The sequence below is a fragment of the Vicia villosa genome, linkage group LG4 (genome assembly GCF_029867415.1).
Source record: "Vicia villosa cultivar HV-30 ecotype Madison, WI linkage group LG4, Vvil1.0, whole genome shotgun sequence".
Taxonomy (NCBI): domain Eukaryota; kingdom Viridiplantae; phylum Streptophyta; class Magnoliopsida; order Fabales; family Fabaceae; genus Vicia; species Vicia villosa.
In genome coordinates, this window is record NC_081183.1 from 119,852,182 (window position 1) to 119,865,201 (window position 13,020).

Here is a 13,020-nt window from a genome sequence, read left to right on the forward strand (position 1 = left end):
CCAGAAGTCTTCATAATTCCTCAGAATTCCACGAGGCCGTGGGGCAGCAGCTACACAGGCTTCCTGAAGTTCTAAAAACAGAGCATCTGATTCTTTGCGAAAGATCCTCCAGAAGTTCCGCATAGCAACATCATTCAATCCAGAACTTTCAGCAATTCTGAGAGTATCAAAGGTACTTCTGAGATTCCTCTTTATGTTTTCAAAAACTACACCAATAGGATATACAGGGCGGAATTTTATTTGGGTTTTTGAACAGGCAGGGTTGGAAGTGAAGTACGGATGAGGTTCTCTATCCAACCTATAAGAAGATTCTGCTTCAGTATCAGAATCTAACACTACCACTTCAGCTTCAGGACGAGGCTTGGGAGTGTAGTTGCAATCACGGAGCAGCTGCTCATGTGATGCAGAGGTTGGAAGAGGAGAATCACAAAGATTGTTTTGAGAGGTGGAGGGAGTATGTTCATGGGTGGCATTGAGAGAAGGTTGAGATGGAAAGAGAGTTTGAAGGGGTGGTATATCCAGAACAGGATTTATGGTAGGTGGAGAGGAAGGAATGGTTATAGGAGAAGATGGAGGTGTAAGAACATGGACAAAGACAGGTGATTCTGATGTGGCTTTTTCTGGTTCAGGTGTAGGGACAACCTTTATTGGTGCAGCTTCTGAACGAACAGCAGGAACAGAATCAGGTTCAGAAAAGCATATACCTTTGGAACCTCTCAGAAAAGCTTTGGCCACATCCTCAGTCTTCTTCTGCTTCTTACTCTTCGGCTCTTCAATAATCTTTGATTTGCCGCTAGCGATTTCTTTCCTTCTGACATATGCCAGAACTTCTGGTTGATTCTCAGCCTCTTGAGAGACATTTTCTTCATCAGATTCTTGAAGAATCATCTTTCTTTTTCTGATTTTCTTCTTCTCAACAACTTCAACAATCTCAGCATTGTTATTTGACTTCTTCTTCTTTTTCTCAGCTTCCTTCTTTTTCTTCTCAAAATCAGCAGAGACAGCCTTAACAACCTTTGCAATGACTTCTTCTGGGACCACTTCTTTCTTGGTGGTAGCAGCAGAATGATCAAACTTTCTTTTGGTCCTTTCTTCCTTCTTGCGATTCACTATAATTAGAGCACCTTTCTCTTGATCTTTAAGACTTTTATCCTCTTTTTGTGACTTCAGATACCTAGTTCTGACTTCTGGTACCTCACTATTGAAGAAGGTTTTGAATTCAGCTAGAACTGGTTCTCTTCTGATTCTTGTTCCAGCAAGAGGTTGAGGAGTCTTACTGATAGTCTTAATTACTTTCATCTTCTTCAAAGTGAATGCATTCAGACAAGCCCCAGATGTGACAGCAAGGTCTTTCACAATACCTTCAGATTCCAAGCTTTCAACAATCTTTGAATGCACCAAAAGATTTGAAATAATCCTTCCAAAAGGAATGATTGTTCCACCTTTTTCTCTGAAAGCGTTTCTGGAATCCTTTACTGCTTTCCACAAGTGGTTGAAGATGATGTAGATCGCATCAACCTTCTTCCTAGTGGCAATGCAATAAAGAATATACTTTTGCTCATTACTGATGAAATCCGAGGCATGTGTTGCTTTCCTATGGTAGAAACACCCAAGAATGATCTTTGTCCAGATTTTGTAGACATCTCTCAAATCCTTGACGTGTTTTGTTTTCTTGACATTTGGATAGAGAGTGGATAGAACATCTTCCCAAACTGCCCTTTTATCAATCTCAAAAGCCCCTTCAGGGTTTTTCAGATCAAACATCACTCTTAGGATGTTTTCAGTAATAACAACAAACTTTCCATGGACGAAATAAAGTATTGATTTTGGAGCAACCACAGCATGTGCCCAGAACTCCTTGACAAGATCCGGATAAACTGGGCCAACGAACTCAGCAAACAACGAGGTCCATCCTTGAAAGATGATGTCTTCTTTAAGATGAAATCCATGTTTTTCAAGGTTGTCAAAATCAACAATAAGTTCACATAGAACTTCTAATTTGTCCTTGGGAATAGAGCATGCAACAACAGGAGTAAGTTGCAAAGTTTCTTCTTGGAGATGATGAGGAACAGATGACTCAGCATTTTGGGATGAGAAGGCAGCCATGGATGCAGAATGAACAAAAACGAACACGAGAAGCGAACTGGGTTTTCGATTAGGGTTTTAGAAAACGGCTAAGAACTTTTCAAACGAGAGAATGCAAGAAGAAAGAGAGACAAAGGAGCGAAAAAAGATGTATGATATGATTTGAAAAGAATATAAGGAGACGAATATAAAATAGAAAATGAAAAAGAATAAATAAACAAAATGAATAATTTCAGAATCAAAAGAAATCATTTTCATTAAATGACGAGTGACGTGAGGAGAGAGATCGTGGTAAAAGAAATGATTTAAAACAGTTACCTAGGTCGGCGTCTTTTCAACTGCACGCTTCGTACTGACCGTAGAGACACGTGTTCATCATCAGATAATGGATGACAGGTGTGAAATATTCAATAGGCTTTACGCCTTCTGATTCCAATCACTGCTTCTGAATTGATCAAGTTTCTCTTCTGGAAACACTCCTTCTGAAGTGTGCTGATATAAATCTGAATGATCTTCTGATCTATTACTTCTGATATACACAGCTTCTGGAGATTCACTTCTTTGTTCTGCAGCTTCTGATAAGACAAAACTGTATCTGCAGAAATTCTTAAGCTGCTTTGTTTCATCAGAAACAAGTTTATCATCAAACCAGATATTTATTGATTTGTCCACAATCAATGATTCAATATTGTATATTCTGTAGCATTTAGAGCATTCAGAATAATTAAGAACGAAACATTATTGCTTTAGAACAAACAAAACAGATGGTTCCAAGACTAATAAACTTTCTTTTCTGATCTCCTACGAACATAGTTTCTTCAACATATTTAAGTACCAGAACTTGGAAGACAGTCCTTCTTCCCTTCAAGTGTTGAGACCAACTTGAGTCCAGGTGACATGACATGTTGACTTTTATCTTCTATGTCGCCAAGAGAATCTGCAAAAGAAATAGTCTTTTTCTTTGGTACCCACATCTTCTTGGGTCCTTTCTTGTTAGATTTTCTCAAGTTCTGATTGAACTTGGGTTTAACATTGTAAGCAATAGGAGGAACAGCATGATAATTTTTAATGTGAGTTTCATGATATTTCCTAGGTTGTGTCACATGCTTTTTAGTGTGTGTTATGTGAAAACTTTGAGCATGTGAAGTGTGCCTAATATCATGGGAGTGGCCATACTTGAACTGATCATACAATGGCTTGTATGTAAATTTCATTTCATCAACAGGTTCAAGTTTGTATGGGGTTTCACCCTCAAAACCAATGCCGACTCTTTTGTTTCCAGACACAGCATATATCATAGAAGCTAGCTGACTTCTGCCAATACTTCTAGATAGGAACTTCCTGAAACTTAAATCATATTCTTTCAGAATATGGTTTAGACTAGGAGTGGATTTTTCTGAATCAGAAGGAGATCCAACATTATTGGATAATTTTAAAAGTTTTTCTTTTAATTCAGAATTCTCCAACTCAAGCTTCTTTGTTTCAAATTCAAATAGCTTTTTCAGCTTTTTGTATTTGAGACTGATTTGAGACTTGAGTTCCAGAAGTTCAGTTAGACCGGAAACTAACTCATCTCTAGTAAGTTCAGAAAATACCTCTTCAGAATCTGATTCTGATGTAGATTCTGATCCGTCATCTTCTGTCGCCATCAGCGCACAGTTAGCCTGCTCATCTTCAGAGTCTGAATCATCTTCTGACTCATCCCAGGTTGCCATAAGACCTTTCTTCTTATGAAACTTCTTCTTGGGATTTTCCTTCTGAAGTTTTGGACATTCATTCTTGAAGTGTCCAGGCTCATTGCATTCATAGCACATGACCTTCTTCTTGTCAAATCTTCTGTCATCAGAAGATTCTCCACGTTCAAATTTCTTTGAACTTCTGACGCTTCTGAACTTCCTTTGCTTGTTCTTCCAGAGTTGATTCAGCCTTCTGGAGATCAAGGACAGTTCATCTTCTTCTTCAGATTCTGATTCTTCAGGATCTTCTTCTCTAGCCTGAAAAGCGTTAGTGCATTTCTTGATATTGGATTTTAATGCAATAGACTTACCTTTCTTTTGAGGCTCATTTGCGTCCAGCTCTATTTCATGACTTCTCAAGGCACTGATAAGCTCTTCCAGAGAAACTTCATTCAGATTCTTTGCAATCTTGAATGCAGTCACCATAGGACCCCATCTTCTGGGTAAGCTTCTGATGATCTTCTTTACGTGATCAGCCTTGGTGTATCCCTTGTCAAGAACTCTCAATCCAGCAGTAAGAGTTTGAAATCTTGAAAACATCTTTTCAATGTCTTCATCATCCTCCATCTTGAAGGCTTCATACTTCTGGATTAAAGCTAGAGCTTTAGTCTCCTTGACTTGAGCATTTCCTTCATGAGTCATTTTCAAAGACTCATATATGTCATAGGCCGTTTCCCTGTTAGATATCTTCTCATACTCAGCATGAGAGATAGCATTCAGCAAAACAGTTCTGCATTTATGATGATTCCTGAAAAGCTTTTTCTGATCATCATTCATTTCTTGCCTTGTCAGCTTTACGCCACTGGCATTTACTGGATGTTTGTAACCATCCATCAGAAGATCCCATAGATCACCATCTAGACCAAGAAAGTAACTTTCCAGTTTATCTTTCCAGTATTCAAAGTTTTCACCATCAAATACCGGCGGTCTAGTATAACCATTGTTACCGTTGTGTTGCTCAGCAGAGCCAGATGTAGATGCAGGTGTAGACTTTTCACTTTCATCAACCATCTTTTACTGAAGCGTTTTTCTCTTCCTGAATCTTTTCTAAACACGGTTAAGTGCTTGCACCTTAGAACCGGCGCTCTGATGCCAATTGAAGGATAGAAAAACACTTAGAAAGGGGGGGTTTGAATAAGTGTAGCTTTAAAAACTTGACAGATAAAAATAAATTGCACAGTTATTTTTATCCTGGTTCGTTGTTAACTAAACTACTCCAGTCCACCCCCGCAGAGATGATTTACCTCAACTGAGGATTTAATCCACTAATCGCACGGATTACAATGGTTTTCCACTTAGTCAGCAACTAAGTCTTCCAGAGTCTTCTGATCACACACTGATCACTCCAGGAACAACTGCTTAGATACCCTCTAAGACTTTTCTAGAGTATACTGATCCACACGATCACTCTAGTTACAACCTGCTTAGATAACCTCTAAGACTTCCTAGAGTATTCTGATCCACACGATCACTCTAGTTCCTTACAACTTAATGTAATCAATTCTAAGAGTATTACAATTGCTTCTTAAAAGCTATAATCACAAACTGTGATATTTCTCTTAACGTTTAAGCTTAATCTCACTAATATATTACAACAGCAATGTAGTGAGCTTTGATGAAGATGAAGATTCTGAGCTTTGAGTAGAACAGAGTTTCAGCAAGTTAATATGAGTTGTTTTGTGCAGAATCGTTAGAATCATTAACCTTGCTTCTCATCAGAACTTCATATTTATAGGCGTTGGAGAAGATGACCGTTGAGTGCATTTAATGCTTTGCGTGTTCCGTACAGCATCGCATTTAATGTTATACGCTTTTGTCAACTACCTCGAGCCTTGTTCACGCTGTGTCTACTGACGTAGCCTATAATAGCTTTTAACGTTCCTTTTGTCAGTCAGCGTAGCTTGCCACTTGTACTTCCTTCTGATCTGATGTTTGTGAATACAACGTTTGAATATCATCAGAGTCAAACAGCTTGGTGCAAAGCATCTTCTGATCTTCTGACCTTGAAGTGCTTCTGAGCGTGATACCATCAGAACTTCAGTGCTTCTGATCTCGTGTTCTTCTGATGCTTCCATAGACCCATGTTCTGATTCTGCTTCGACCATCTTCTGATGTCTTGCCAGACCATGTTCTGATGTTGCATGCTGAACCCTTTGAGACAAAGCTTCTGAGCGCTAAATTATGCATACTCTTTATATATTTCCTGAAAAGGAAATTGCATTGGATTAGAGTACCATATTATCTTAAGCAAAATTCATATTATTGTTATCATCAAAACTAAGATAATTGATCAGAACAATTCTTGTTCTAACAACATAGAACCAAACACCTCCAAATGACTCACTGATGTTCGTTTCCACTCCACTTTTCTTTAGGAACCTTATTCTTTAACTTCTTGGTAGGGCATCTATTCAGAATATAAATTGCATTCAAAACAGCTTCACCTCATAAAGATTTTGGCAAATTCTTCTGCTTTAGCATGCATCTTGCCATATCCAATATGGTTATGTTTCTTCTTTCTAAAATTCCATTATGTTGAGGCGTATAAGGAGTAGTTACCTCATGATCAACACCATGTTCTGCACAAAATTCTTCAAACATCTTGGATTTGTATTGGCCACCTCAATCTGTTCGCAGAACTTTGATTTTCTTTTCACTCTGGTTTTCGACAAGTATCTTGAATCTCTTAAAGATTTCAAATACTTCATCATTTCTCTTGATCACATAGATCCACATCTTTCGACTAAACTTATCAACAAACAAAACAAAATATTTGTTTCCACCAATGGTATGTTCTTCGAATGGACCACATACATCTGACTGTACCACTTCGAGTATGCAGGATGATCTCATTGGCATAGTCGAAGCAAAGAATTTCTGGATTGCTTTCCGAATAAACAGCCTTCACAGAATTTATCAGGCATCTCAAGACTTGGAATACCAGTAACCATATCTTAACTAATCAGTTGACTGAGTGATCAAAAGTTCAAATGTCCAAACCACAAATTCCATAACCAACTATCCTTGTGGTCGACAACAATTTTTAGACATTGTACTTCAGTCGAACTGATCATGGTCTTAAACATCCAGTTCTTCGATAGAAGAGATTTCAAGACCAAATTGTTCTGGGTGTTGAACAATTTTAAAACTCCATCTTTCATGACAACTGAGAAACCTTTCTCGACTAGTTGTCCAACACTTAGGAGGTTGCACTTTATTCCAGGTACATAGAGAATATCTTTAATCATAGCTTTTCCTCCATTACTCATTTGAAAAACTATGTTGCCAGTACCTTCTGCTTGCAACAAATTATTATCAGCAATTTTTACCTTGCTCTTCTTCGACTCGTCAAAACCTGCCAACCACACCTTTTGACCAGTCATGTGATTCGAGCAGCCTGAGTCGAGGAACCAGATCTTTGATTCGATATGGTTATATGCAATTGCAACCATAACCACCATACCTTCATAATCATCTGAATCTTTGCATGCAAGGTTCACTCCTTCGTCCTTGCCTTTTATCAATCCATTGTCTTTCCTGTATCAATAGTGTTTAGACAAGTGACCCCACTTCTCATAGTGATAGCACTTCACACCTTTCTTATCTGTTTTTTCCTTTTGATAGTTTCCTCCTCCTCTTTTTGAGGATTCAAAAGTTCTATCTTTGGCCTGTTGCTTGCGAGGGTTCGACCAAGGCTTTTTGCCCTGGGTCTTGTCGACTTTGCCTTTAAATTTGTTGGAACCACCATTCTTTTTCCATGACTGAGCCTTCAAAGCTTTTATAGAATCTTGAACTCCTTTCCTTTTGAAAATCCTAATCTCATGTGCTTCCAATGAACCAACCGAATCTTCCAATTTTAGGGTTTCAAGTTGATTGGATTCTTAAATTGCCACGATAACATGATCAAAGTGAGAGGTCAACGTACGTATTACCTTCTCAACTATCATCTTATCAGTTAGGGTTTCACCACAACCTTTCTTGAGATGGACGAGTTTATGCACCTTCGACATATACTCTACAATCTTTTCATCTTCTCCCTTCGACAACAGTTCATATTATCGGTGCAAGGTCCGTAACTTGACAACCTTGACTTTCTCACCTCCTTCACAATACTTGACAAGAATATCCCATGCCTCCTTTGTCGATTCAGCATGAGAGATTATGTCGAAATTTGTACTATCAACCGCCGTTTGAATGCAATATGCAGCCTTGCAATCCTTCTTCTTAGCTTCATTGTGGGTCGTTTTCTGTACGTCAGATGCATTTGCAGCCAGCAGGAACATCGTCGGTAACCACTTCTAGGGTTTCATGAAAGCCAAACAGAGATTGCATCTCTTTTATCCATCGAATCTAATTTTTACTGTCAAACATTGGAAGCGAATTCGGAATGCCGTTAGTATCATTCATCTTTGCAGCGATTGATTCATGTTTCCTGGAAACACGATCTCTAACGTGAAATTATTGAAAGCACGATCAAGAAAAATAACCGGAAGCTCTGGATACCAATTTGTTAGTACGTGAGGCACTTTTAGTGAGGAGAGAATAGAGAGAGAATAAGGAAATAAGGATTATATTATTGAATTGTACAAATAATGATACAGACTATGACTATTTTTATACAACCTTGATTGGACTTGGGCATACACAACTTGGATTATATTTGATATTATTAGATTAGATTATATTTGATATTATACTAATAATATCAATCTCATTAATATCCCAATAGTTTTTCTATATGATTTGAAAATCTCGAGCTGAATGTATGAATATAATAGATGAAATATGATTATGACATATTTGAAAATTAAGTGATTTTTGTTTTTAAATTTTGATACAACAACAACCAAAATTTTATTCCAATAAGTTGAATCCGATTGGGCGATTTCCGTCATAAAATTATATTCAGGATAATACTTCTATCTAAATCGTTAATCTCGAAAACATTTTTAATAAGTTATCTTATAGTCTTTTAGATCTTCCTTTACACTTATGTGTGTTTGTCTCATCTTTAGTTGATCTACTATCCTTACCACATAATGTACAGATCTTTTCTCTCCAGCCCAAATCTTCCTCTGCACTTCTATGTGTTTGCTTCATCTCCACCTAATCTACTCTCCTTACCACAAAATCTAGACATCTTTTCGTTACATGCCCAAAGTCAATTTTTCATGATCTTTTTCTATTATAGGCGTTACCCAACACTCTCTAAAATTGTAGTTATAATATTATCTTGTCTATTTTTACTACACATCCAACACAACATCATTATCTCTACTACACTTACTTTATTCTCGTATTATTCTTAACCACCGAACAATATGTCTTGTTCAGCATCGTAGGTCTTACTGTAGTCTGATAAAATTTTGTCTTCAACTTGAGCGGCACCTTTGTGTCACATAAAATTCCTGAAGCCCTCCACCATTTCAACCACTCAGTTTGAATTCGATAATTTAAATCCCTACTATTTCTCAACTATTTTGTATTACTGATCCAATATATTTAAACCGTGTGACTTGAAGAATGATATTGTCTCCAATATTCACCTATATGTTAAAAACGCTTCTCCTTTTGCTGAACTTACATTCCATATACTTTATCTTACTTATGCTTAAGCAAAATTCATGTGTTTATAAAGTTCGTCTTCAAGTCTCTAAGTTTTCATTTAAATCCTCATTCAACTCGCCAAATAGAATTATATCATCTACAAAAAACATGCATATCACTGTTAGCTTTTAAATGTGTTTCGCAAATATATCCAAAATTAAAATAAAAATATAAGAGTTTAGAGTTAAATCTTAACGCAATCTATTGTAATAGAAAAATCGTTTGTCTCTATATCTTGTATATGTACACTTGTTGATACGCTTCCCTAAAGTGCTTGAACATTTGTTGGCCGGAGATTTCGTTTGGAGGAAATATTCTTTGAAGGAGTATGATTCGAAGAAAGATGGTTATTGACGACCATTTCTTGTTAAAAATGGCTACTGATGGCCATGTTTCGAGAATGTTGTTTGAGTTGGAGCAAAGATGGTTAGAATCGGAGCTAATTCGAGGTGAATTATCTTTGAGACTTAAACGTTTTACGAAATACGTAAGGTACTGAGGCTTAACGTGTTTTAGTGGCATTCTCGGTTATGATCACGTTGCCACGCGTCGAAAGAGGATTCAGGCGGGAGGATTTGAATTTTGAAGTAGTCTGTGTAACCGCACAAGGACAGATGGCATCCCAGGGATTCTTGTGGGCAACGTGGCATCAGATTAGTGTAGGACCGTTAGGGTCGAAATTAGTATAAATAAAGGTCTTAATGTTAGGATTCCGTGTGTTCATTTTGTACAAATCACTCACAAATCACTCAAGTATCAAGTGTTTAGAGAACGAGTTCGCTAAGAAATGTACGTATGACACCAACACCATTTTAAATACATTTGTATCTTTCTTTATTCAAGTATCTTTTCAATTCCTTTATCCTTTTCGTTTAACTTTCATTTCGAAGCACTTTACATTTATGCATTTTACATTCTTGCACGTTACATTTCTACACTTTACATTCCTGCAATTTACATGCTTTTGTTTATGTTTTCTTTGTCGAAAATCACATTAACATATATAACAAGTGTTGTTTTTAAGTGAATATTCATTTGATCACATCACAAACAAGTTTTCTTGAAGTCTGAACAAACAAACATGAATCAAATCATATCGAGAGACAATTGTTTGACTATGTCCTAGGATCAATCTAGTCGATCCTGCGAGTAACCAAAGTATATTTTATAGTTTGGAGGACTAGCGGTTGTTTACCGGAAATCACCGTAAACAAATTGGCACGCCCGGTGGGACAGTGTCAAACAGATTGTTATTAATTGATTGTTTTGTTTTGTCTAGAAAATATCAAGACCTTGTATGAACCTTAGGAACGGTAAATTAACCAACAGTGCACAACCGATTCCTAAACGAAGGTACAACAAGAAAATGGTGAATGCAGCCAGTGGAGGGGGAGATCAAGATCCCCCACAGGGGTCAGGAACAGTAGCGGCAAATTCTACGCACGTTTCGACTTCTACTCAAGAGGCGCAGGATATACCAGTTTCGACAGGGTCTGGACCCATAAGTAGTTCCCAGGAAGAGACGAACTGTCATACCCCAAAATTTGCCAATCACATTTTAGATATCTTGGCTCAGGCAGTCTCCTCAGGCTCATATGATATCCAATTGCAAGCATGTTCACTCTCCTCCTAAACAATGAAGACCAAAACTAGGGTTTCGTTTTTTCCAAGAAAAATCAACTTCTGATACCTCAAGTGGACTTCATGTTCTCTCACATGCCTCATAGTATCCTCAGGCCAAGTTTCAATCCCTGATTCAAAAGATTACTCAGTCAACTGCTCAAACGATCAATAATCGACTGGTTGACCTAAAAGTCAAACTATGGACAAACCACAGTCAAAAATTCTGATTTTTGGTCAACATCCTCATTATGGAGTATCATTCATCATTTGATCAAGGGTTGATCATGATTCATCAAGAAAAGCTCCAGAATCATCGAGAACTTGAGTTTCTAAATTAGGGTTTTTAAGGAAAAAGTCAACTGAACTTTGACCAGCCATAACTTTCACATGGAACATCAGAAATTTCCCATCCAAAGCTTAATTTGAAGGAAATTCAATTCTCTACAACTTTGATGCTGGGCCCAAGGTCAAGAAATGCTTCCGCATAAGAGATATAAGTCAAAACATTATAGGTCCTTTTGAAAGCCAATAAAAAGTCATTATTTTGCAAAGAATGGTACATGAACATGGTAAACTCAATTGAGATGAAACCAAAAGGAGGTTTTAGAGGACATCTTGAGCTTTCTAAAATGGTCAAGAACACATTCATAGGGTTAAAATTGAGAGAAATATGCATGGATGAAGTTGAGCAATTTTCAAGAAACGCATGAAAACCTAATTGAGCAATTTTGCGTTTTTGAATCAATGGGCTTAAGTTTTGGATTAAAATCACACATATGATCCATAAAAGGGCCTATAAGACCATTCTTATATTTTTGGAATTTTTATTTCTATTTTATTTGAAATTTATTCATTTAAATTGCAAATAAATCAAGTAAATACCAAAAATAATGAATTAAATTATGGTGATTTATTTTGGATAATACAAAAGCCCAAGAAATACCTAGAAGTCCAAAGAATTTCGTTGGTGCATGGTCTTGGATTTATTTTATTTGTTTATTTGAAATTTATTCATTTAAATCAAAATAAATCAAACAAATATCAAGTGATAAAACAAAGGCACATGGATTGGATTTTATGATCATAGATCAGTCTTGAAGCTCAAGCAAATCATATAAAGTTGATTGGAAAAAGATTGAACCAAGAATAGAAAGATCTAATACATATTTTAAATCAAATTCCAATCTCTCCAACATATGATTTCTTTCTAAAAATAATTGACCTAGTTCCTCCCTCTATATATACCTAAAGCCATCAGAATACTAGGGGACGAAATCCTTGCCTCAAGAACATGTTCTAAGACTCCAAAGTTTCTCAAAAACTAGGGCACGACAAAAAGTTTATGGCAGCCACATTCAAAGGTAACCAACCATCCCACACATCTCCTGAGATATCAAAGATGAGGTTTGCATCAATGGTTGACTCGTGTAGCACTTGAAACACGCATACTGAATTTCCATATTTCACATACATTCTTGAATTTCGTATCTCCTATTTTGTTGCGTTTTAACGTTCTTTGATGATGTGTTTGAGTTGTTGACATGTATTGGAGAAGCTTTGAACCGTTATATGGGATCTGCGACGTCCAAACCGTGAGTTACCATGGCTAGGGCGTGAAACTTATCTCGTTTCGTTCTCATAGATGCAAGCGTTTCCAGGCCAAATGGATGCCATTATTGGATTCAGGAGACGATTTTATGTCAATCTGAGCATTTGTTTTGGTTCACTAACATGTTTGTTGTGAGTTTTGATTTTTTCAAAAAAAACATAATGAAATCCGCAAGTAAATTGGAAGCAAAAGGCACAACAAATTCCGCAGGTCTGGAGCTTGAAGATGATGAACAGTAGCCGGCCCTTTTGACTATCACGCGTGGCACAACTCAACCTTCTCATTGGCCAGTCAAGGAAGCCTTCTCCTCTCTCCTCGCGTGTGAAGCCATGAGTGGCCAGTCAGCGGTCCAACGCACCC

The 13,020-nt window shown here is 37.2% G+C and overlaps 1 protein-coding gene across 1 annotated transcript; it reads right to left on the reverse strand.

The window, feature by feature from the left end:
- Positions 1-6,799: 6,799 nt before the first annotated feature.
- Positions 6,800-8,104, reverse strand: LOC131597746 (uncharacterized). Its single transcript, XM_058870422.1, has 3 exons — positions 7,921-8,104; positions 7,410-7,701; positions 6,800-7,358 (listed from the first exon to the last, which is right to left on the reverse strand). The coding sequence occupies exons 1-3, from the start codon at positions 8,102-8,104 to the stop codon at positions 6,800-6,802; spliced, it is 1,035 nt and encodes a 344-aa protein (XP_058726405.1).
- Between the last annotated feature and the right edge of the window lie 4,916 nt (positions 8,105-13,020).